General features: G+C 53.2%; 11 protein-coding genes across 11 annotated transcripts, besides 10 other annotated features; all 11 read right to left on the reverse strand.

Moving 5' to 3' along the window:
• Positions 1-1156: 1156 nt before the first annotated feature.
• Tco025E_04956 (putative myosin heavy chain) lies at positions 1157-5602 on the reverse strand (the record flags this gene model as incomplete). The annotated part of the gene is made up of 1 exon (XM_029371861.1): positions 1157-5602. The coding sequence occupies one exon, from the start codon at positions 5600-5602 to the stop codon at positions 1157-1159; it is 4446 nt and encodes a 1481-aa protein (XP_029228004.1).
• A 141-nt stretch (positions 5603-5743) lies between these two features.
• Positions 5744-5765: a microsatellite.
• A 70-nt stretch (positions 5766-5835) lies between these two features.
• Positions 5836-5854: a microsatellite.
• A 292-nt stretch (positions 5855-6146) lies between these two features.
• Tco025E_04957 (ribosomal protein L15 containing protein) lies at positions 6147-7271 on the reverse strand (the record flags this gene model as incomplete). Its single annotated transcript, XM_029371862.1, has 1 exon — positions 6147-7271. One exon carries the CDS (start codon positions 7269-7271, stop codon positions 6147-6149), a length of 1125 nt encoding a protein of 374 aa, XP_029228005.1.
• Positions 7272-7413: 142 nt separating this feature from the next.
• Positions 7414-7437: a microsatellite.
• Positions 7438-7791: 354 nt separating this feature from the next.
• Positions 7792-8574, reverse strand: Tco025E_04958 (adenylate kinase; the record flags this gene model as incomplete). Its single annotated transcript, XM_029371863.1, has 1 exon — positions 7792-8574. One exon carries the CDS (start codon positions 8572-8574, stop codon positions 7792-7794), a length of 783 nt encoding a protein of 260 aa, XP_029228006.1.
• Positions 8575-8832: 258 nt separating this feature from the next.
• On the reverse strand, positions 8833-9936 carry Tco025E_04959 (arginine N-methyltransferase, type I; the record flags this gene model as incomplete). The annotated part of the gene is made up of 1 exon (XM_029371864.1): positions 8833-9936. The coding sequence occupies one exon, from the start codon at positions 9934-9936 to the stop codon at positions 8833-8835; it is 1104 nt and encodes a 367-aa protein (XP_029228007.1).
• Positions 9937-9991: 55 nt separating this feature from the next.
• Positions 9992-10025: a sequence feature (A-rich).
• A 198-nt stretch (positions 10026-10223) lies between these two features.
• On the reverse strand, positions 10224-11180 carry Tco025E_04960 (uncharacterized protein; the record flags this gene model as incomplete). Its single annotated transcript, XM_029371865.1, has 1 exon — positions 10224-11180. The coding sequence occupies one exon, from the start codon at positions 11178-11180 to the stop codon at positions 10224-10226; it is 957 nt and encodes a 318-aa protein (XP_029228008.1).
• Positions 11181-11503: 323 nt separating this feature from the next.
• Positions 11504-13441, reverse strand: Tco025E_04961 (uncharacterized protein; the record flags this gene model as incomplete). Its single annotated transcript, XM_029371866.1, has 1 exon — positions 11504-13441. One exon carries the CDS (start codon positions 13439-13441, stop codon positions 11504-11506), a length of 1938 nt encoding a protein of 645 aa, XP_029228009.1.
• Positions 13442-13546: 105 nt separating this feature from the next.
• Positions 13547-13611: a microsatellite.
• A 222-nt stretch (positions 13612-13833) lies between these two features.
• Positions 13834-13864: a microsatellite.
• A 100-nt stretch (positions 13865-13964) lies between these two features.
• Tco025E_04962 (arabinose efflux permease family protein) lies at positions 13965-15329 on the reverse strand (the record flags this gene model as incomplete). Its single annotated transcript, XM_029371867.1, has 1 exon — positions 13965-15329. The coding sequence occupies one exon, from the start codon at positions 15327-15329 to the stop codon at positions 13965-13967; it is 1365 nt and encodes a 454-aa protein (XP_029228010.1).
• Positions 15330-15504: 175 nt separating this feature from the next.
• Positions 15505-15522: a microsatellite.
• Positions 15523-15815: 293 nt separating this feature from the next.
• On the reverse strand, positions 15816-18209 carry Tco025E_04963 (putative peroxisome assembly protein; the record flags this gene model as incomplete). The annotated part of the gene is made up of 1 exon (XM_029371868.1): positions 15816-18209. One exon carries the CDS (start codon positions 18207-18209, stop codon positions 15816-15818), a length of 2394 nt encoding a protein of 797 aa, XP_029228011.1.
• Positions 18210-18303: 94 nt separating this feature from the next.
• Tco025E_04964 (putative peroxisome assembly protein) lies at positions 18304-18762 on the reverse strand (the record flags this gene model as incomplete). The annotated part of the gene is made up of 1 exon (XM_029371869.1): positions 18304-18762. One exon carries the CDS (start codon positions 18760-18762, stop codon positions 18304-18306), a length of 459 nt encoding a protein of 152 aa, XP_029228012.1.
• A 176-nt stretch (positions 18763-18938) lies between these two features.
• Positions 18939-19010: a sequence feature (A-rich).
• A 98-nt stretch (positions 19011-19108) lies between these two features.
• On the reverse strand, positions 19109-20230 carry Tco025E_04965 (small nuclear RNA activating protein 2; the record flags this gene model as incomplete). The annotated part of the gene is made up of 1 exon (XM_029371870.1): positions 19109-20230. The coding sequence occupies one exon, from the start codon at positions 20228-20230 to the stop codon at positions 19109-19111; it is 1122 nt and encodes a 373-aa protein (XP_029228013.1).
• Positions 20231-20275: 45 nt separating this feature from the next.
• Positions 20276-20315: a microsatellite.
• A 219-nt stretch (positions 20316-20534) lies between these two features.
• Positions 20535-22754, reverse strand: Tco025E_04966 (kelch repeat-containing protein; the record flags this gene model as incomplete). The annotated part of the gene is made up of 1 exon (XM_029371871.1): positions 20535-22754. The coding sequence occupies one exon, from the start codon at positions 22752-22754 to the stop codon at positions 20535-20537; it is 2220 nt and encodes a 739-aa protein (XP_029228014.1).
• Positions 22755-22994: 240 nt separating this feature from the next.
• Positions 22995-23035: a sequence feature (A-rich).
• Positions 23036-23494: the final 459 nt, after the last annotated feature.

Below are 23494 nucleotides of genomic sequence, written 5' to 3' on the forward strand. Positions count from 1 at the left end.
GTTCCTCTCCACTGCGGGTTGCCTGCGAGGAAACCTTTCGTTACTGTCACCCGTCCGTCCACGCCTCTCCTGCAGCCACTGACTCCGTTAGAATGTGCTCACAGCACCTTCAGCGGTCCTTTTTCGTTGACACTACTGTATGGCGGCGCTCTGCGGCCGTCGTAATCCCCCTTCCCCCCTCACGCCACTGAAAGAAGCACTCCTGGTTGCTCGTTGTCTCCGCGTACACACTCACAGAAACGCAGGAGGTGCTGAAGTGCACAGCGGGCGAAAAAAGCGATCCGGCGCCTCCTGCAGCTTGGCACGCTGCGCCATGTGCCCCACGTCAGCGCCATTTACGCTGCACATTGGCAGTGCGTTGCGCGGTTTGATCGCTGCTTCCTATTGTCGTGGAGAAGAGGAAAGGAGAGACATAAGGTGAGGGAGAGTGCACCGTAGCTCACTCTCCCTCCTTGCGTGTGGCAGTGTTGATTTGAGCAGTGCCGGGTCCCGCTCACGGGGCGGAGTTGCGGTGCGGTATGGGTGCCACGTTAGGGATGGTTGCGGCTGCCCATCCCATGGGTGGCCAGCGAGGTGGGTATTCGCGGTTTTGTGTCGAAAAGGGGCGCATATCTGCTTCTAATTTTCGTGGTGAAAATGGGGGTGTCACCCACGCAGTGCCGCACGCTCCTGCAGTGCGCAGTTCCTCACCCTTGCGTGGGTGGGTATGGGGCGGAGACGCTGTCATCTTCTCATGGGAGGGCGCGTCGCCCCCTTTTTATAGAAGCAAAAAGCCCTCTGCCGAGAGCGTTGCTGTTCTCACGGAAAGTGCCGCATGTACCACGGTGTATTCAAGAAAAAAGGTCGCGAGAGAGAAACTACGGAAGAGGAAGAAGGCAGAGCCTCCGTCGTACTACCAGAGATCGAGCAGCCCAAGCCAAATGCGAAAGAAAAACAAAAACAATGACAAAATTACACGTCACAGTTGCCTTGTCGACAAGAGCCCGCAAACAAACGGAGGTTACTTGAGGAGTAAGGCAATGACACAAGTCAGCCCTCGCCGCAAACAACCTGAACATCAGAGCGTTATTGATGCTTTTCCTACACGATAGAATACGATATTGATACTCAATAAACTCGAAAATACAAAAAATAAACACACAGACAGAGAAGTAAACTAACGAGCAAAGCAGTATAAATAGGGATCGCGGTAATCTCTACAACCACACCCATTCGTGTCATTGTCCCGAGGGCCGGAGAAATTGTACTTCTCTACAGGCAGCAATGGGACCCGTTCCCCTTGTGGTGTAGACACCCAATACAACGCGTCAGCGTCAGGAGGGGCAGGAGCCCAGTCGTCCTCAAAAGGGTTACGCTGGAGACAATAGTCCACTGGGGGAGGGCGCTGCGCTGACGTCAAGCGGGTGCGCATTTCTCGCTCCGCGCAATCACTGCAAGGTGACGGGGCCTTCGTTTTTGTTATCTGTGCCGCCGATGCCTCACGCTTCCTCCTTTCCCGAGATTTGCGGTACACCTCCAGACGGTTCGCCGCAGTCAATGCGCCAGGCATCCTGCTAGACTCTCGCGCACGGCTGTTGGCGAGCCCCTTCATTAGATGCATGCGGTGAATAAGGTGCAAAGATCCCTCCCCGCTAACAGAGACGTGTTGCAACGCGTGAAGCGAGATATCTTCCCGCGGCTGGGGCGAACTTGTAGACTGGACCAACGAGGGCGTTTGTCGTGAAGGGGGCCTTAGCGAGGTCTTGGAGCGAAACACCATTAAATTCCTTTCCATGTCAAGCAGTAACTTTTGGTTCGTCGCAAGCTTATGCGAGAGGGCCTTCTGATGATGCCGGTGCTCCTCAAGCTCCCTCATGTCCCTAAATTTGTTGGCCATGGGACTCGACCTCCCGCCTGCAATTTCCTTCCGCCGGCAGAGTAGCGTGTACTCACGCGTGAGTTCTGCCTTGGCTGCGAGAATAGTTTGGTTCGCCTTCTCAACTCGTTTGATCTCCTTCACAAGTCGTTCTTCTTCCAGCAAGTTACTCCAATGTTGCTGTGCGGCCTCTCGGATGGCGTTGAAGCGTCGACGCTCTTCCTCATTCGCTATGAAGTGTGCCTCTTCTTCCAACAGCCGTCGTTCCTCCTCCTCCAGTGCCAGGCGTTCCCTTTCGCTTTCTAGAGCGCGCGCCTCCCCCTGCACAGCAGCCTCGAGTAGCTCCACAACGGAGTGGTTGTACAAATACTCCACCCTTCGTCTAGCCTCCACTTCACTTTTCTGCAAAAGCAGAATCATGCGGCGACCGGTGATGCAATTGCGTGCCAGCCAAAGCTTTTCCATACGTAGCCACTCACTATCCCAGCCCTGACGCCAGTCAGAAAAGGCATCGGACTCTTCCTCAAGAAGGAAACCCCGGGCCATCGTCTCCGATAAAAGGAGACGGTGCAAGCCACACAAGAGGGCAAATGTTGTGCTCTCTTCTTCTGTCGTTCTGCGGCGGTGTGCGCCCTCCGTTTCTAGTAACTCCAATCGCTGCTTCTCCGTCACGTGAACAAACCACAGCGCCAAATGTCTGTTCATTTCCCTCTGCGCATGCTCAAGGGTAGATCTCCGCTCCATTGTCTCCTCCAGCTCCAGGTCGTCGCGTGCATTCTCCTCAAGTATAATTAATCCCATTGCCTCATAGAGACACTTCAGAGAGACAACGCCATCCTTTTCAAGGGCACAGCGGGCTTCACTCTCCATAATGATAAGCGCACGTTGTATCGCAGCATCCTCTTCTTCTCTTCGCTTCAGCAAGAGATGCGTGATGGCGTCTCTTTCCTTATCCGCACTGTGCAATAAAAGCAAGTGCGTCGTACCCTCCTCTTCCTCCAAGCAGCTACGCCTTTCTGCCTCCGCGTTCTGAACCAGTAGAATCCATCGAAAGACAGTTAAAAAGTAATTCTCCTTCTGACGTAACTCCATCCGCCGCATCCACAACTGCGAACAAATCGAGCGCAAAGCTGCGGCGACAAGCTGAAGTTGGTGACGAAGATATTTTCTGTGGGCAGTGCCACATGACGAAGTCCACCGGGTAGCCGCTTGGATCATCAGTAAACAGCCTTTCTGCGCGGTACGCACGATAGAAGCCAAGTGCTGCGAGGTCTCCATCCTGAGGAATACTTTTGTGCGCCCCACTTGCCCTTGAGAATTTGAATCTGAGCCAGCACGCCTCAGAATCTCCCGCACCATCTCTCCCTCCGAGGCGTTGGCGGGAAACGGTGCCTGAAACCCTGCCAGGGTCACACTGAGAGAACGACAAAAGGCGAGTACACTGGGATGCAACTCCAACGTAAGCACTTTATGCGCCCGTAGAAAATCTGCGAAAGGTAGACGAACCGAGAAGGAGTTTTGACGAATTTTGATTGTTTCAAGAACTCCGGCGGAACGCATCTGAGTCATGACTTCACAGCCATTAAACATCCGCGGCTTTTTTGAGACGTGTGGTTTGATGCATCGTATCCAGTGTGGGTGAGTTCCGTTGAGCTCCGTCATAAGCTGCACCAGTTGCTTCTTAAAGAAGGCGCTCACCGTGGCTTTTCCGGCCATCCCGGCGCCGGAGGCTTTGCGGTCAAGCAGGGATGCCACAAAGGGAATTGTACTGGAGCATATGGCATCCTTGAGCGTCTGCTTCGTCGCATCGCAGTTTTTGGCTCGAAATCCCTCCACGTTGTACGTGACATTCCCTGCATAGTGCCTAACGACAAAAGAACTGCGGTCGGTCTTGACACGTAAAAAGTTTGGGTGTCCGCCTTTGCCGTCGAGTAGGCGTCCTCCGTACGCGTCGCAGACCTTTTCGCGAAAGGCCAAGTCACTTCCCTTCGCAAGCGAGGACTCCTCGTCGAGAAGGTGCAGAATAGACATCTTGTTCGTCGTCCTGGACGACCCACCCGGGCCACAGCCGGAGAAGTCCACGCCACAGATGAGATCCATACAGGGCTGGTTGTCGTAAAACACAACACCCTCCGTGTTAATTCCCTCCTTGTGGCATTCCTCGATATCGCGCGTGAAGACAATGCTGTTGTAGTGATTCTGCAGAGCCTCGTTGGCCAAATTGATGCAAAGTTGCTCAAATGAATTCCCATTCGAGAAGTTTTCAAAGCCAAAGATGTCAAGTAGCCCAATCCACGGCATTTCTTCGCGTTCGTCCTCGGAGGGGGATTTTATTAGTTCGTTGATGCGTCCTACAAGCCACAAAAAGAGTGCTTCATATAACACCTTTGCAATCCCCTCGCACAAATCCAAGGCCTGTGCTACCCGCAGCTTCCGCACAATCGTTTCCCCGCGCGTCAGCTGCGTCGTCGTGACAAGCTCCTTAAAAAACGTGTCATCAGGCAAACCAAGGAGTTCCTTCGCCATGCGGACGTGAACCGCGGTGTTCTGCGCCGTCATGTCCACGCAGCACTCGTCATCCGTTAGCGCCTTAAATTCCAACGACAACAGATGTAAAACAGCTCCCACAGTGTTCCACACGGCGTTACATTCCGCCTCAGTCATGCCCACAAACTCCATTGCACGCATCACGTCTTCAAAGTCCTTGGCATCATTCACTCCCTCAATCGTCGTCGCATTACCCACTGCGGTGCAGCGGTAATCCTCGGCGCAGGATAGCTGCAGCTTGTTGAGGCGGCGATTTTTGACTGCGTCTCCATTGCTAGCAAGTAATTGGTAAAAGCTATGATACCCTCGCTCACCTTTGCTATGAGTAACAATACGCGAGCGCTCAAGGAGGTACACTGTAATCGAGGCTCCCGTCATCACACCACCGGTTGGGGACTGCTTAAAGAAAACTTTCATAAACTTCCCAAATCGAGAACTGTTGTCATTTTTCTTGGTCTTTGCGTTACCAAATGCCTCGAGTATGGGAGAGGTGAGGTTCACCTTGTGGGTGAGTTCCTCGGCGCCAGACTTTTCCTGCAAACTGCACTGCGCGGTAGACACAACACCAATGTATTTCACGACAATTTTGGCCGTTTCAGTCTTGCCAGCACCACTTTCCCCGCTAACAATAACACTTTGGTTGCGCTTATCCGAACACATGCGCCAGTAGCTGTAATGCGCCACTGTCCAGGCGTGCGGCAGGTTTTTAGATGGGGCATCAATCACCTTGGGTCCCTCCATGACATACTTTGCCATGTTATTATCGGTGTAGTTGGGCAAGGTGAAGTCGTATGGGTTGAGTGCGAGTGTGATGGGGCCAATGTGTGTGTAAATGAGGTTTTCGTAGTATCGAACACGCACCTGCTCCAGTAGGGTTGCGTCGTGCAGGTAGGAGAGATCCAGGAGGTCATTTAGGGTGTTGTGCTCTGTGGGCTCAACGCATGACTCAATAATGTGATGGACGTCTTGCTGTTGCAGCGGGTAGACATGCACCAGGGAGGGGTTCTCACTCAGGGACGGAAGATATCGCGCCGACACCACGGCACTGCATCCGTACAGCACATGTGTGAAGCCATCTTTTTTAGTCACACGTATGATGGTGGTTAGCGTCCCGCGAACCCAGCACTCTGTTGGGTGGTTAAAATATACCGCATCGCCCACGTGGTACCCCTCGTGAGACGTCAACGACACCCCCGCCATTGCCCCCTCAACTCCACTTCCTCCTCCTCACACGCAGACAGACACCCCTCTTGTCGTTGTCGCCCCCGCAATGACACCGCTGGCCTTTCTGGCGGTGCGGGCGTGAGTGCGTCCTACAGGAGACGAAATGTGGTGTAAGTGTAAATAAATAAATCAATATATATTTATGTGGTATATACACAAACATCGAGGATCACAAGTGCATTGAATAAAGGAGCGAATGAAAAAAATGCAATAATAATAACAATAATAGAAAAGGTCATCACAGGCAGTCGTCCCAGAAACAAAAAGGAAAAACACGAGCAACAATAGCCCCATGACGAATAGTTTGATCCTTCCACCTTCTTGCTCAACGCGGTTTGTACGTAAAAGTAAAACGACAGGCGCAAATGGAAAACAAAACCAGAGCAGAAAGGAAAAACTCCCCTTCTCCCTCTCTCTATATATAATCTCTCTTTTTCTCCCCATTTTTTCCCCATTCCCCCTTGTTCTTTCCTGCGAGCGCGTGTACCGCGGTTTTATTCTCCTCGATGTGTTTTCAGATTTAAAGACGTCCCGTGGATCTTTTCAAGAGGTCCGCCGTGTTGTAGGAGTGCCACGGCAGCAGTGTTCCAGTTCCTGGCTGATTCAGATGCCACTTCTGATGATGCTTCACCATTTCGTACTCCTCAACTGTGGCTGGAAAGTCGCGCTCGGTTGGTGGTCGGACGTAGTGTGAGTAGCGCCGCCCTGCCTCAGGATGCGCGTACTTACCCTCGTCCTCGTACCAGCGAACAAGCCAGCCACGTTTGCCGGGGTTTGTTGCGAGGCCCTCTAGGCCCTTCCGATCCGGCAACTCCTGCTCAGGGAAGATGGGGTACTCCTCCGGGTGAATCTCCTGGTAGAGGCCGTCATGAGTCATGTACACCCCAGTAAAGGACCCACCGGCTTCTTCAATAAGCCGAATACTTTCGGCCGATGCATTTTGAAGCTCAATGTGAAGGGGATACGGCACACGGCTCACGCCACTGCTAACAAGCACAAATCCTGGCCAAACAATCTCGCCCTCAGCCACAACCCCGGCTTCGCGCAGATGATAGACTGTGATGACCTCATTGGGGTTGAGGCGACCCGTATCGATAGCCCAGAGGAGCTTACTGAGCTTGAGGCGGGAAAACACCAGCTTTCCCTCATAACGGTTTCGTGGTCCACCTGCTGAAACTCGAGGGGCGAGCATAAACCGCGGCGTCATCTTGCGCTCCTGCCACTGACCGCGGGCAAACACGTTGCGCCTATCGTTGTACCCGCGGGAGTACTTCCAGCTCCCTCCTATTTTCATCCATCCCATCCTAATCACGTTATGCCCGCTGCGCCTGCCCACGTATTCCGGTGTTGGCGTCAAATCCCTTGCAGACAGCGTGATCTGTGGATTGAGGTACTGATCCCAGTGAGACCACTTATGCTGGGTTGTCCGCTCATTCAGTCGCGAGGCAACAACTGGGAGTGGATGATCCTCATCAAACTCTTTTCTTCCAGCAAAGTCTTGCCAACTATTCCGTGGCTTTGCTAAGAGGTTGCTGCTGTTGATGAGCGGGAACATCGACTTTGCCGGGTTCATATGGAACGGAATGTTCTCCCGGCGAGGGTGAAAAAGCCGATAGCGCTGCAGCAGCGCCGTCGGCGAGAGCATTTCTCACTCTTTCCTTCGCCCTCTCTTTCCCTTTAGCGACTTTGCGTCGCGAGTCGCAGCTGTTCGCTCTAGCCCCTCCACAAGACCCAGTCACCACCCTCCCGCGGCCCACGCCTCCTTGCATTGGTGAGCAGCAGCGGAAACAACACACACACACACACACACAATAACCACAAAGGGAAGGAAGAAAGGGGAAAGCCCGAGACAAGGCGCGGACAAAAAGTGAAAACCTTAGCAAGCAGACAAAAACGATCCACCTGGAGCGACATAAAACACGCAACAAGCTTTGGTAGTGACGGCGAACAACGCCGCAGGCACAACCTCCTTCCGCAAACGGCGAGGAGGTCGCTCTCCACTTCTTCTAATAAACTCCCAATTCCTCCTTCCTTCCCCTCCCTTGTGGGGCTCCTGATCGTGCCGCGTACATACCTTGTACATCTATTACGTGCCCTCATGCGAGAGCAAAAACGATGTCACCGGCGGTGTTTGCTTCTCTTCCCGCGCGCCCGCTAACTGTGTCTTACACCGCGACATATCGAGCATCCACCTGCTCGCAGATTTCCTGCGACACAACATCCACAGGGCGATCCCCGTCGATGCGAACAAAAACAGGCTCGTAGCACTCGATGAGTTCGTTCTTCCTTGCATCAAAGTACTTCCACCGGCTCGCCACTGCTGCGAGGGAGCCGTCGTCCTCGGACATGCGCTCCACAGGCATTCCACGTGGAGGAGGGGCGAACTCCATGTGGTAAACGTTCTGTGTGACGGGGTCATATCGGCGTCCGTCGCACCGCCGCACCGCCACCTCAGAAGAAACATCCAGCAGAATAAAGAGAAGTGGCGAAATCCCTGCTTCTTGCAGACGAAGTGCCTGGGATCGCGTTTGTGGAAAGCCGTTAAGCACCCATCCCTTGCTACGGGTATCCTCCTCCTGCAGTCGACGTATAATAAGCTCGGACGCAATGTCACTAGGAATCGGTAAGCCATCCCGCATGCAGCTCGCTAGTTTTTCGCCCGCTTCTGTTTTTCTTGACATCTCCTCACGAAAGACATCGTCAGCATTGACGACGACGGCACCGTACTTTTGGGCGATGCGTCGGGACTGCGTGCGCTTGCCGCAGCCGGACGGTCCCAGCACTAGGAGCCGCAGGGTTGTCTTTCCGTCGAGCGCATGCAGCAGGAACTGCAGGGGGTCATCAGGGAGATGCATCACAACATCGTGGAACAATTCCTCCAGCAGGGAATTGATGTGTTTTTCCTCGAAGTAGGCGGCGGCCTCCGCAGAGAGCTCACCCGTCGACATCAGCGCCCGTGCTCTTCTGCTTATTCGCGTCGGTTTATGACAATAGGAAGCAAAAAATAACAACAACAAGAGGGGGGAAGGTGGCAAAAAGAAAAGAGAGCAAAGTAAAAATGAGAGGAACCGTCGGGCATACTCCTCAGCGGCGGATAGTGAAGAACAAGAACGACACGTCGTGCACACCGCAGGAAAAACGGGCCCGTGTGTGTGTTTTTTTGTTTTTTTCCCCCTCTTATTATTACTTTTTTTCTCATGTGTGTTTTACTTTAGCTCAAACTCAATGCTGTAACAGCGCAATGCGGCATCTGTCGCCAAGAGCCGCAGCTCGACATCAAGCGTGGCTTCGGGAGACGTAAAGGCCACGAGCTGCTCCGCCCGCGCTGTGGCTGGCAGTAAAATAGTTGTCTGCTTCCAGTGCGTGGGAGGGCAGCACGGCGAGGTGTTCAGGCTCCACGCACGGAAGTGCACCTCAAACCACACCGTGAAACCGTCCACGGCCACCGAGGCTGGCTGGGTGGCGCCAAAGTGCCGTCGGAACGCCGCGGAATCGCAAAGGTTGAAATGAATGACACGGCACAGTGATTTCACCGCGTCCTCCGGGAGAGAGGTGAGCTCCAGCTCCGCCACCGTCGCACCTTCGTGCAACAGGCATGCGGACGGCACTGTGTCAATGAGCGGATTGGTTGCCTCCAGTTGGGTCTCAAATTCCATTTTGCCGTAGCGGCTAAGATCGACGCCTTCGACGCCGCCCCAGAACTTGCGGTAGCGCTCCTCATAGTACGCGGCGCAGTTTATGGGCGCCACCCGTATGGTTGCCCGCTCAGGAACCATCTCTATCGGGCAGAGAATCCCCAGTTTTGCATTGACCTCCGCAAAGAAGTTCCTCGCACGGATGACGGACGGCAGCATGCCCTCATGTAGAAGGTAAAACCCCATCCATTCTGATACAATCAACGACACTCCGCACCCCCGCAACAACGCCTCGTGCGTCGCAATAAAACTTGCAACCCCTTCTGCAACGATATCTTCCACCGTCTCCGAGAGCAACGTGATTTTATCCGAAAGCTTATTATCGTCAATGACCTGCGCCTGGGCCAAGCTCAGCGACGAGGCCTCAATAGAAAAAACATGCCTTGCCCCTCCACGGCCCGCCCAAATGGAGAGGACGCCTGTCCCCGAGCCCACATCCACCACTACGCGGTCCCGGACGACCGCCTCGCAAGTGAGTATCTGACGGTAAAACGACATGCGAGGCGCATCCGCGAGCATGACGCGGTGCACGCCAAGGTCGGCGTAGGCGTCAAAGTATTGATCCTGCAGCGACTCGTGTGAGTCATACTCCTCGGCGAACTGCTGCGAGGGCATCGACCGCAGCGACGTACGCAGCAATACGGACACCAACGCCCTGGTTGAGAGAAGGAAAAAACAGAAACAAAAAAATAAAAATAATAAAAGGAGAAAGCGAGCAGTCAACGCACACTCTCCTCTTTCGCGTCACGCCTCTCACAGACCGCGCTTCCAGTTACTTCGTGGCGTACATCTATCCGCCTCACTTTACCTTCGTTTGATGGGGGAACAGGCAGCTATAAGTATTAATCACAAGAGAACAAGCGATAAAACCATTAACGCACCCCCAAGCTTCATTTAAGAAGTTATAGTTGGTAGAGTTCCGCTACCCCTTTTGACAACTTACGCACACGTTGAAAAAGTTCGCAGGCCAACATGGCATTTCCACCACTCTCCGCCACACGTGCCTGCTCGTAAAGCTCAAAGGCCCTCTTGTCATTCTCCGCCGTCAAAATCGGTGGTTCACGACGGTAGAGGAAATCGCCACGGATGATGTACTTGCTACCTCCCTTCCCCACCGGTAAAGCTTCGTGAAGGACGTCGCAGAAAAAGAATACGGCGGAACCCTTTTTGGGGCAAACCGCCCCAACGCGGTTTACCTCTTTACCAGTGTACTTGCCGGTTTTTGCGTCCAGCTCGAGGAGGTCCGCCTGTTCTCCCGTAAACATCACCGTTTCCCCGCCGCGCTCGCAGGTGTTCAGGTAGATGAGTAGCGTGTAGAGAGAGCGCGTATTCAGGTCCACCACGGTGGACCCATCAAGGTGCGGGGAGAAGTGTCCACCAGGCCCATACCTACCGAGCAGCAGGTTGCTCGAGAGGGTCAACGGCACCCAGGTGCCCTCAAGGTCACGGGAAAACATGTCCGCTGAGCCCGTCGCGGATGAATCAAAGGTCTTTGGCTCCAAATGCACCACCTTTTGAATGCGCTCCGAGAGCGCCTGTGACAACTGCGGGAAAGTTGCTTCAATGGTGTCCACCACACGAAAAGCGCGTGCCTCCTTTTCTCCGCCGCACTTCCCCTCGTCACAGATGGCGTTGGCGTCCTTCTGCCGCCAGAAGGTGTAGCCCACCTTCTCGCAGGCGGCAACGAGCTCGTCGCACTCCGCGCTGGACAAGAAATTTTCCACAACCACAACATCCACCCGGTCATCCACGCGATGCTGCGACACGATGCCAGCTGGCTCAAGGCAAAGAGGTACACGGTCAATCACCTCCTTGTTACTGGGCTCGCCCTTATCGATGATGTTGTTATAACTGTACATCCCACAGCGAAGAACGCGGCCTCCAGTAGACTATTACGGCTGCGGAAGTTGTGCGAGTAGGCAAACGCACAGAAAGGAAAAAAAACGGGGAAAGAAGGGGAAAGGGGTGATAATAAAAACATAAAAACCGTTCAACAACAACCCCAACAAAAGTGCGCGCCACGAAGACAGAGACAGAGGAGAGCTCTTTAGGACAGGGAATGGGGACGCAATGGCTAGACCGCTCTTCATCGTCACAGCGTCCCAAATTATTGTCCTCTGAACTTAGCAAACCGCAGTTATACGTGTGGAATTACACATCTTTCACATTCGCCTTGTAAATGTTAATCGAGTAGAAGAGCGTGAAGTGCCAATTTGGGGTCAAACCAGGCTTTTGCATTCTCTGCATCCTGCGGCACGGTGCACATGGAAATGGCGGCAATTTGTGCCAACTTCAGAAGTTTTTTTTGTTGGGAGATGATATTTCGAATGGTTGAGGTTATGGGCGCAAAAGGAGGCAGTGAATACGACTGTAATTCGCTGCGTTCACACAATTCGCCCAAGTAGCCGCTTTGCTCCTCTGTAAGATCCTCCGCTGTCATACGCACACTCTGCAGCTCAGCGGTTGAGAACTTTGTGTTGGTAACGGTGTTGAAGCGGGTACTCGTCGTCTTGCGCTCTCGTGCAGAGGCCAATGCATTTTCATTGCTAAAACATGGCAAGAGCAGAATACTACTGCCACGCATTCCCATACGCCCGACACGACCAATGCGGTGCACGTAGGACTGCACAGTGGCTGGGGGTTCAAAGTGGTACACGTAGTCCACATCACGCACGTCCAACCCAAATGCAGCCATGTCTGTGCAAAGGAGAATGGCACCTTTTCCATCCGGAGGCCGTCCGTCGCGTTTCCAGCCACTGCTATAAACTTGATTCTTCTTCTCTGCTGCGGAGGGAGCCGAGGCTTGCGACTTGTTTTTTGCGGATTCCTGCGTATTTGTCTTGTGGTTAAGGAAGGCGTTGTACTGTTCGAGCCGCGTCCGCTCACTCATGCCCTCGTACATCACGAAGGTGTGCTTGATGTACAGCAGGCGAGACTCGCTGTTCATCAGTGCAGCGAACAGCTTTTCCACAAATCGTAGCGTTTTGGCGCTGTTGAAAAAAATAAAGTGCTTCCGCGATGCATGCAGATTCATCAGTTGGATCAAAAGAGGCAGAAACTCGTGCACCTCGCACACCACGTAGCGGTTTTGCAGCTGGGTGACGAAGTTTTGCGAACTGTTCAGCACCACGGTGTGCATCGTCGTCCCAAGTGCGGCGTTGACGTGGGCGGCGTACTCCTGCAGCTCCCGTGAGGTGGAGACCGTCGCACCGACGAACGCCACATCCATCGCGATCCGGTCGAGTGAGGCGGATGTGGCATGAAGCGGTTTGCGCCGCTTTGCGGGCGGCTCCTCCCGCCAGGCGTGTGTGTCGATAAACCGAGTGACAATGTCTCGCATCTCAGAGGCGTGAAACACGAAGTCCGCCTCATCCACCGCAAACACAAACCGCTCACGGTGGCACCCGCGCAGCTGCACTGCATTCCCCGTGTCAGCGCCAGACGACGTTTTGCCGCCGTGCTTCTCGTAGTAACGCCGCCGTGTCTCCTCATCCTGCGCAGCCAGCAATTCCTGCACGTCATCCGCTGCCTCGGCGGAGGCACGGCCCCGCTCCCATGCCGCAATAAACGCAGTCAAGTCGTGCGGTGTCGTCACCAAAAACGTCCCCGCACCACGCGCCGCCTTCTGTAGCCCGTTTAGGACGGCGCCGACGGGCTGTATTGCCCCGTCGCAGAGGACGAAGCGTATCGTGTGTGGGTAGCGGGAGGCAAGGTTGCGTCCGACGACAAAGGTCTGCTCCGCCAAGACGCGTGAGGGGGAGACGATGATGCCGATAACGTCGCGACGGAGAAGCGGACGGCCGTGCTCGGCCACGTACGCGTCACACGCCCGCACAGTGCGCTCCATCATGGGTATCAGCAAGGCAAGCGTCTTCCCACTGCCTGTTGGCGCCTCCACCACAGCACTGTTGCCAGATGTGCGGAAAACGTCAATGGCGCGCGTCTGCACCGACGTGGCGTGGGAGAAAAAGAAGACATTCCGAAGTGCAAAGATGGTTGACTTGTGCAGCGGGGGCGTCATTTCCTCCCATGGCACCTCTAACGCTTCGTCGTTCCACGCCTTTTCATCCGGCTCCCACTGCCGCCGCAGCCGCTTCACCGCAAGCTCAGAGGACGACATCCCTAGCAGCAGGCGGCAACGCACACGAAAGCACGAAGTAAAGCAGTAAATGGTAATACTAACTTTATAAAAAAACAAGTAGGACAGAAGTCGGGGCGATGTGGCACAAAACAACAACAACAACAAGAATGACAATGACAATGACATAGCAAACCAAAAACACACTAACAGAGCGAAGGCGGCAGCACAGCACAAACATGCAGTCAAATGAATGGGAAAAGAAAAACAAGAACATTCCTTCGCTTGGAAAATTCACACGCACACACAGAGAGATGTGCATCTAGAAGTACGCTTTCACTGGCTGCCATGTGCCTGAAAAAGAAAACACACCCACCGGCACACGGCGCAAATGATTCGACCTCAAGCCCCAAGCATTCACCCTTTTCTCTCTATGTGTGTGCGTGTGTGTGTGTGTATATGTGTTTTTTTCACTTTTATGTATTATTTTCTTCTTCTTGTTGTCGGCTACTCCGCTCCTCGCGTAGGTCAGTTTGCTCCCCATTGAGCGTTCACCCTCGGTGTCTCACTTAACGCGAATGAATACCACGGTAGTGCCACTCAGTACGAACGCAACAGCCGCAAGAGTAAAGATCACAAGAAACCCAAAGTAGCTATATCGCACCGCCCCAGCCTCGGTGTACCCCACGAAGGCCTGGAGCAGGGTGCCGTACGCCACCTGGCCCACAAGTGTCCCGAAGGTTGCACTCGTGGCGAAGAGGCCCAGGTCCTTCGCGGCATCGATGGGAAAACCACACTTACGCGGGAGCGTCAAGATGCCGAGTGCGTGGTCCACGGAAAGGTAAGAGGCACTGCCAAAGCCGTGCAGAAATCCCACCGCGTAAAGGAATTTTATGTCACGCAGAAGCAGAAGAAGTACAAGCGACATGGCACACAAAAAAAGAGCGGCGTAGACAACAGGCTTCCGCCCAATGCGGTCAGAGAAGACGCCGCTAGGAATGGCGCCCAAAAACCCACCCGCTAGTGCCGCGATCGACAAGGCTGAAGTAATGCGTACGGGGTTCTTCGACAGAAAAACATCCCGCAGAAAGAAAACAAGGTATACCTGCGACGCCAGTCCACTGTTAAACAACGCCCGCCCTAGACACGCAAGAAAAAAATCGGGGAATATGCGAAAGGAAGGCATCGTGAATGCCACCGTCAACGTGTCGCAAAAACGGACAGGCTGTTGTGTCTGTCGCATTGTCTCTACGATTGGAATGGAATTCAACGTCAGTGCCAAGCAAAGGAGCGTGACAACCACGTAACTACAGAGGCAGTACGTGACTGGCACATCCACCGCCAACATGGCATACCCCACACCGCTACCGGTGAGGGCAAGAAGAGCCATTGCCCCACTTCCTTTTCCAGTCTGCTCCTCAAGAACGTAGTCGGTTAGCAACGCCATCACCATACTATAAACGACAGAGAGGCCCACGGTTGAGATTACCTGCGCAAGGCAAAGTATTATCAACCTATCCGTCAGTTCCACAATAATAAACATAAAAAGCCCCATAACTGTCACAGCGGAACCGCACACTAAAAAAGGAGCTCGGCTGCCCACACGGTCACTGTATGCCCCAACAAGTGGCGCTGACATCTGACAGAATGCCCCAAGCACCATGAGCAAACCCAGCCAGAGACTTTGCTTATTGTCACCAAAGCGGCCAACGGATTTTGGAATCACTATATTGTTCAGCGTGTTAAAGCACAACGCGTAACTAAATGACATCGAAAGCAGAAATAACAGTTCTTTCATAGACATCTGACGCTTCAACGAAGATGGGGTTCCCAAATATTCCTCGTGTTCCACGTGTTCATGGATGCATGCCAACACCGAGGGCTCAAGACGTCGCTTCTCTTCGGAATAGAGAGGCTTAACAAGTGGCATGTTAATTACCCCACCTGCACTACCTCTGCTCGGCGTTGCCCAACTGCCAGCAATGACCGACAGCTGCGTTCAAAGTAGTCAAGGACAAAAAGAAAGGGGGAAAGAAAAAGGCAAAAGAACAAATATAATACACCCAAGCAACGAAGAAACAAAAGGGAAGTGAGTCCAGAGACGCATATATATATATATATATTCACAACATAGGTGTCTGTGGGAAATAAATGATACAACGACAGGAGCGAAATCTTCTGTGCCGTTTTTTCCATTGAATTTGCGTGCGTATGTCTGCTATATTACCTTTAATCCTTTTTTCTTTTAAATGTCTTTTATCCCGCTAGTTTTTTCTTGTTCTTCTTCCCGGTCCCCCTCCTCCCACACTGCTCAGGCTTACCGGTACAACCGATGCGCTCGCCGACTGCTCGCTCTGCCCATTTTTTTTTTTGCGCTTTCCCCCTATCTCCCAACGTGTGTGTCCCGCACGCGCGTTCACCAGGCGGTAAACTTCGACTGAAGGCTCTCGTAGCGCTTGAGGTCGTGCTCCGACACGGACGGCTTGAGTTGGTCGCGCGCCCGCACAAAGTCACGCATCTGAACGACAAGACGCGGCGCTTCTTCGGCACCGTTAGCCGCTGCGGGTGCGGGTTCGCCCTCCTCCGCAACAATGTTCTCCAGCACAGCCTCCACGGCAAACATCATGGCGTCGGAGCAAAGCGCAAAGAAGTCAGCGCCGGTGTACTCAAGTCCGAGGGGCTCAAGGAGTGCGTTAAAGTCCACGTCATCGGCGAGGTCAAACTTCCGCGTGAGCGCGCGGAGGGCGACAAGCTGCTCCTCCCGTGTCGCAGGAAGACCCAGATAACACAGTCTGTCAAAGCGGCCGGGGCGCAACAGCGACGGGTCCAGCAGGTCGGGGCGATTTGTGGCGCCAATGATGAAAACCTGCGCGGCGGTGGTGCCGTCGGTGCGTGTGTGGCCCACACCGTCCACCTCGACAAGCAGCTGCGCAACTACACGGTCCATCGCCCCGCCAGCGTCGCCTTTCGCGCCACGTGCTGGCGCCAGTGCGTCAAGTTCGTCGAAGAAGATGATGCAGGGCGAGTTGTCCCGTGCACGTTGAAAAAGTAGACGTATGTTCTTTTCGCTCTCGCCCACGTATTGGTTGATCAGTTCTGGCCCTTTCACGGCCATGAAATTCATATTCATCTCCGTGGCCACAGCCTTTGCCAAGAGTGTCTTGCCGCAGCCTGGTGGACCGTAAAAAAGAATACCTGCCCGCCGTTTTGTGCCGTTAGAAAAGAGATCAGGATGCAAAAGGGGCAATTGAATCGTTTCCCGCAGCTCCCGCTTTGCCTCCTCTAAGCCACCCACATCCTTCCAACGCACTGGCTGCAGTTTGGTCGAGACGAGGTTGTGTCCGTGAGCCTTTTGGTACGTTTGCAGCACACTCCCGGACAAAGATTCCGAAAGAACCGGCCTAACCCCCTCGGGCAACCGCATGGACCTCAGCAGTGAGAGGCACTCCTGCATGTACGCCACCACGTCGGCACCACTCAGTCCAACCGTCCACGCTGCCATGGCATCAAACGACAATAACAGACTCTTACAGATGCCAAAGGAACGTTGGGCCTCCTGAAACAGGGTTTCCAAAATAAGGCGACGATCAGCGTCACACGGATTAGTACCTTTCAACACACCACCCACATTTCTGGCTCTGGCCGCCACTGTCGGCGGTGGCGCCTCCGTGCTCTCACAGACGAGAAACACGACACGCACTCCAACCCGGGCAGTAGTAGTAGCAGCTTCATTGTCATCTGTATCAAACAAGTGCAGCAATTGGGGATGCTCAGACAGGAGCTGCGCATTCTTGACCACAAGTGCCACCTCCCCCATACTCTGCATGTACTCCGAACTGAGATGCTGCATTTCATCCCGTTGCCGGCGATCAAGGTCAACGATGAGCGCCCCCACACCATGCACGGCCAACGCCGTTGTAATGCTTTCATATGGGAAATTCTCTGGAAGTGCATGCACCACAAAGACATGTGTCCCAGCAGAGTGCGATGGTGAGAAGACAGAGCCCAATGCATCAACGATAGCCACAGTCAGAGAGAACCTTAAATAGAAGCTTTCATTTTGACGCAATGGCGGAAATAGCGGAGTCACATCGGCGCAAGGTGCCGTGCTGTGAAGCGATAAAACGACCTCCGTCTCACCACCATTCAGGTCAAGCCACCCGAAAGGTCTACCAGAAGATGTCGTCACTTCAACAACGCGAAGTGGAATCGCAATGATGCCGTCATTGTGCATCAACGATCTCGTCGCCGTTTCCGCGTCGCCGCTCTGTGCAAGATGTGCGACGTGCGTCAGCACAGCCTCGGCGACGTCGGTGCAAACCAACTGGCTCTCAAAGAAGAGGTGGCATGTAACGCGGAGGACGAGAACGTCACCCTCAGAGACTATTCTGCCGCTAAGCTGTTCCTTGGAGGCACGCAAGGCAAGCGTTAAAATTTGCTCATAGGTGTCCCCAAAAAATGCGGCCAGCATGAAGGGAGGCCACGCAGGCGCAACAACAACACCACTGAGTTGCAACTCATCACACCCTTGCCGCGGCAACACCAGCGTGAGCGGCACGCACCCTGAGTCCAGCACAGGGCGAAATGCGGAGAAGGGAACCTTCATTCGCCAATCGCTGTACCGCATAGAAGTTGTCCCAAGAGGCGGCAGCGGGTCAAGAAGGATGGAAGCGCGGATGTTACGAAAAACATCTGGCGCCGCGTAAAGCGCAGGGGCAGTTCCAAGCGGCTCCTCTCCCCGCCGCCTCATGCGAATGGCGAAGGTAGTCGTGTATTCTTCGTCGCCAACGCACACCACTGCACCGTCCATCAGTAGGGTGCGCAGGAAGAACCTCTCTGACGACTCCGCGACGGAGCCAGTCAAGGAATCATCCAACAAGACGACGCAGAGATCATCTTCGTCCTCACCCTCGATCCTCACCATTACCGCCAGCTTCCTTGGAGTTGCATTCGATTGTGCGTGCGGTTTCACACACCTCCTCAAGCTCGCCATCGCGTGTTGGTGGGAGCACAATCAGAGTCGTGACATCACACAACACTCCAGCGGTGGCCGGGGCCAAGTCAACCACAGTGAGAGCAGCCGGAAAAATATCGCATGCCGGTATTGTCTGCCCCAACTGCACCAGCTTGCTCTGCTGCATGATAGCCTGCAACAGGCGCACAGAGTTCCCATCCATCCCGCAATTGCGTTCCACCACGCACTGGTAGTCCTTCGAAGAGACAGCGCGGAGGATGCACAGCTCGAGCTCCACCGCAACCTCCATTTTGTTGCTGTCCATTAATCCAATCTCACAGCACTGCAACTGCAAATAAGATATTTTTTTTTGTTTATAGCAACAAGTGCAATGCAATATAAATATCATGGCATCACAATTTACGCAGGGTACGAAGAAGCAAAAAGAAAAAGCCACAAACATGAATGATAGGAAAGAAAAAAAACATACTCAAACACCGCCCAGGTGGGGCCCCGCACGCAGATTATGTACAAAAAAAGGCAATAACAAAATACGCATAGCTGCAGCGTCCCACGAGCACCGACAAAAAGAAAAAGCCGGGAGTAGAAACCAAAGACGAAGAAAAACGAAAAAAAAAAGAAAAACAACAACAACAATACGCAGTCTCCATTTATGCTTCACTCCTCCCTCTCATTCGCCGCGAAACACACTCATGCTCTTCACGCTCTGTGGATTTTTATTGTCATTGCTGTTTTTATTTCGTTTGTTGTTGCTTTTGTAGACTCTCCTCCAGCACTGAGAGCTGCATTTTGTGCCACCCACTTGGTAAATCGTTCCCGCACCCTGGCAAGAAAATTCGTACGATTTCCCACAGCAGGCTGCTCTTTCCAAAAAGTTTCGCTTTAAACGCCAAAAGACAAGCTGCGCAATCGACAAGGGACGGCGTTGTGTCGTTCTGCTCCTCGTCGCGCTGCGACAGCGTTGCGCCACTACCACCCCGCACCGCAAGGTGCGCAACAGAGCGACTTGCCTCCTGCACAAAGGGCTCGGCTAATCGGTTAAAATTGTGGCGAAGCTCCCATACATATGGGGGAAACGGATTGACCGCCTCTCCTGCTACTTCCGCCATGCACGCACGACGCCGTGCGGCCGCCGCGAGAAACTCCGAGAAGGCGGCAAACGTCTCCGCACCATCTCCTACATGGCAGCGAACAGCCTCTTTAACCGCAGCTGTCCTTTCTTCGTCGCTCAGCTGAAAAGCGGCCCGATGTGGCGCCACAAAGTTTATCCTTCTGATACCTTTCAGTGCAACATACCTGCTAGCAATTTCAAAGCGCGAACAGCCAGATACGGCCAACGCCTTCCAGAAGTTTGCACCACAGGGGTTTCCTGCGTAACCACGCACAGCCGCTATGAGTGCTTCGTCTTCCTCTTTACTCCAGGCCCGTTCCGCCATTTTTTCGGGTGATAAGTCCTGTTTTGTCGTCAATAAGAGAGGAGCGAACGGCGGCGGAAACGCCTCTTTGGCCTCGTTCCACCTCACCTCATCCGGCGCCAGGGGAAGCGACGCATACCGTAGACAGCCACGCTCAGCATAGAAGCCGGCAACCCGAAACGGTGAACATTCCTTGGTAGAACGCAGGTAGGTGTCAAAATACGCCGTCGCCGTCGCCGCGTTGACCCGGTCGCGTTTCATGACTACACGCCCCCGGACTTTGGAGGTGTGCAGCGACTTACATAATGCCAATAGAAGATCCGCGATGCGACTTTGTGCCCCACGCAACTGCCGCCACTTCTGCTGCAACTCAGCCTGAAGTCGACGATTTGCCTCGAGTGCCTCGTCGACGGCTTCCAGAGTAATGGCCGTACCGACCATCTCCTGCCACGTTGCCTTTTATGATGCGCGGCGGAAGGAAACACAAACAATAATAATAAAACATTAATGAAATAAATAAGAAAAAAAGGTCAAGGCACACATTGAAAATGGCCACAAAAGCACCTTCACAAGGCACTCGCGCACGCAAGGAGACATTCCGTTGTGCTTCCGAAACAGAAAGGGTCTGAAGGAGCCTATATTTGTTGGGATTATGTATAACTATAAAGATAAATATTAAATAGCTATTTTCCTTAGTTAGAAAGAGGCCAAAAACAGACAAAAAAAACTCCTTGCAGATTTTTCGCTATTCGCCTTTATCTTCTGTCTTCTTGTACTCATTGTCGTCGTCCTCATCCTCGTCTGCAAGTTGCCGCTCGTGTGCTTCCCACTCTTTTTCCTTCTGCTCTCGGCGCTCTTTAAAGAATCGCACCTCCTCCTCTTCACGTTCCTGCACAAGCCGCAGCTGTGCAAGCAATCGGTTTGCCTCATGGTAGCGACGGTAAGCAAACCCCTTCGCCTGCTTATGGATCTGCTTCTCCGACTGCCGCTGCTTTGACTTGGCATCCTCAAAGGACTCAGTTGCCATTGACACCCAAAAGGTGGTTGTCCGTTCAAAAAAAGCGGCCGGGCTCTCATCCCTTAGCGGGGTTGGTACAGCAGAGCCACTGCCAAGCTGAGCAAGGAGCTGCTCCTTGTGTACCTTGAGGCCCTTCTTGCCTTTTACCTTTGTGATGCCGTCCACAACGTCGAGTGAAGGGGTGACGGCGGCGTCGAGCTCCGCAGGGACAACCTGCGGTGGCTCATCATCGTTGTCGCCGTCCTCCAGTGCTCGCGGGATGCGGGCAAAGTCCACGCCGCCGTCCACAGCTGCTTCTCCGGCGCAGTCCACATCCGCATCGTCGTCTTCATCGTAATCGAGGTCAAATGCAGCACTGACAACAGTACTGCCACTTTCCCACGAAACAGCATCACTTGCCTCCGCATCTTTACCTAGCCACACCAAACTTGAAAGGTCCTGTGCAAGGAGCACGCGGTACGTGTCACATGTATTAAGGTTGAGTGCGAAAAGGTCTGACATTGTAGTTTCCCGGGAACCACTCTCAAACTGACCCCCGAAAATGTACAGAGTATTCCCTATAATAAGCATAGAAGCGTTCATACGACGGTGTGGATAAATCTGGCCTCGTTTATTGACCTCAAAACTCTCCTTCATCTCACTCTTGCCCTCCATTTGGGCGCTCCCACGACTCTCTTCATCCTCATCCTCATCACTGTCGTCGTCGCTCTCCGCAGTCGAGGACGTGGAATCAACTGCCAGGTGTTGTAGCTGAAGAGCCTTCAGTTCGGCTTGTAGGTCCCCTCCCTTCGGCTCCAAGGCGGTTTTCTTCTTCCTTGCGCGCAAAACAATTGGGTAAAACCGTTTTGTATCCATGTGAAATATAAATAAATCACTGGTGAAGGTGGACACAACTTTGCCACCAGGTGACTCAATGTCTACCACGCCACCGAAAAGGTACATTTTATTGTCCTTAAACGCACTGCCTACGCCACAGCGGATTGGCGGGGGAATACCGCCCAGGCGTATTTTCGTCCAAATCGCAACTTCACCCTCCACGTTGGTGCTATCGCCGGCATTGCTGGACTGTGGCAACTTGATACTCCAAAGATCATGGTGCACAGTTGCTTGCGACTTTTTAAATCGATTAAACTTCTCAGTGGAGAAACCCCCATAGACAAAGAGTGTGTCATTGCATACGGCCATTGAATGCCCACTACGTGGGTGAGGCAGCTCCCCGTACGGCGGAGTTTTCACTGCCGTCCACCTTCCTGCCCCATCCAAGTGTGATAGGATCCAAAGATCATTAAAATAGTGACATTCTTGGGCGTTATCGTAGAAACCACCAAAAACAACTGCACTACGACGCCAGAGACACATGCGATGACCACTGCGTGAGGATGGACCCCCTTTAAGGGCGGCAAGTTCCTCCCATTCATATTTCTTGGCGTCAAAACGCCAGACGTCTTTAAAGTGCAGAAATTGCGACTGCGACTGAGAGACAAATTCCCCACCAAAAACAAGCAGAAAATTTTTGTACACAACACCCTGGCTGCTGCTTCGTGGGGGCGGATTCACCGCCGTCACGAGACGTGACCAGGCATTGCGCCTAATGCTATAAAAATATAGATCATTGTAGGCCACCGTCTTCTCACCGTTCCAAAACTCTCCACCAAAAAGCATCAGTTCCTGATCCCGTTCAGGGTGAGGTGTAAAGACGACATTCGCACGTGGACTCGGTGAAGCCGCATTTTCCTCCACCAACGTAGTGCGCATTTTACGCTCCTGCTTGCGGATGCGGCTCAAAGTGACTTCCAGGCTTTCCTCGTTATTAAAGCCTTTGACCGCGTCATCATCGGCGTCGTCTCTCTTCAATCCCTTAGCACACTTCTGGGTCTGGCGACAAGCACGTTTCACCGCTTTCGCAGGGTCTTCGTGCTTCTTGCGCTTGTCACGACCCTTCCCCATGGTTCAGGCTGGACTGCCTTATGCGCACACTTTTTCTTCCCTCACGCCTCACGCAACCTTCCTTTATTGTTGAGACTGCCGCCCGACGCAAGCGCTGTGGGGCCAGAAACCAAAGCGCGCTTTTATACTTCAAAAAAAAAAGATACCTAACACCAAAAATATATGCCTGCACGAAGACCCTTCACCTCGGCCCTTCCCTCCACCCAAATACCGTGACAAAGCCGGCACCGCACAGATACTAAAAAAAAAAAAACAAAAACAAAAACGACAAATAAAAAAAACAGCGTGCAATGCATAGGAACCAAGCGTAGTATTGAAAGAAAAAGACAATTGAAGTACTATTCGGACCCCACTGAAAAAAAAACCCAAACAAGAACGAAAAACTTTAAAGCTCAGATCGAATTATGCCTCAACCTGCGTTTATCAGCGCCGATTCAACGGAAAAGTCATTATTTATATGCGAACGTCCAAAAAGAGGAGGCAGAAAAGTGGCGGGGTGCCCTCTTGCCTCCTCCGCAGATGAATAGCCCGTGCCCTATACTAGCCCCCTTGCGCCAGAAAAAGAGAAGATAAAGTGCAACAAGAAGAAGTGCATTAGTTGCATTGCCTTCGTGACCACACACAAACTGGGCCAGCCGCCACGAGAGAGCGCAACGCGACCCCCCGTCCCCACAATTATTAAAGTGGTAGTGAAAAAAAAGTGCGGAAAGCGTCATCCACGCGCCTCTCGTGCAGCACAA

This window comes from Trypanosoma conorhini (genome assembly GCF_003719485.1).
Source record: "Trypanosoma conorhini strain 025E chromosome Unknown Tco_14.4_contig_00272, whole genome shotgun sequence".
NCBI lineage: Eukaryota > Euglenozoa > Kinetoplastea > Trypanosomatida > Trypanosomatidae > Trypanosoma > Trypanosoma conorhini.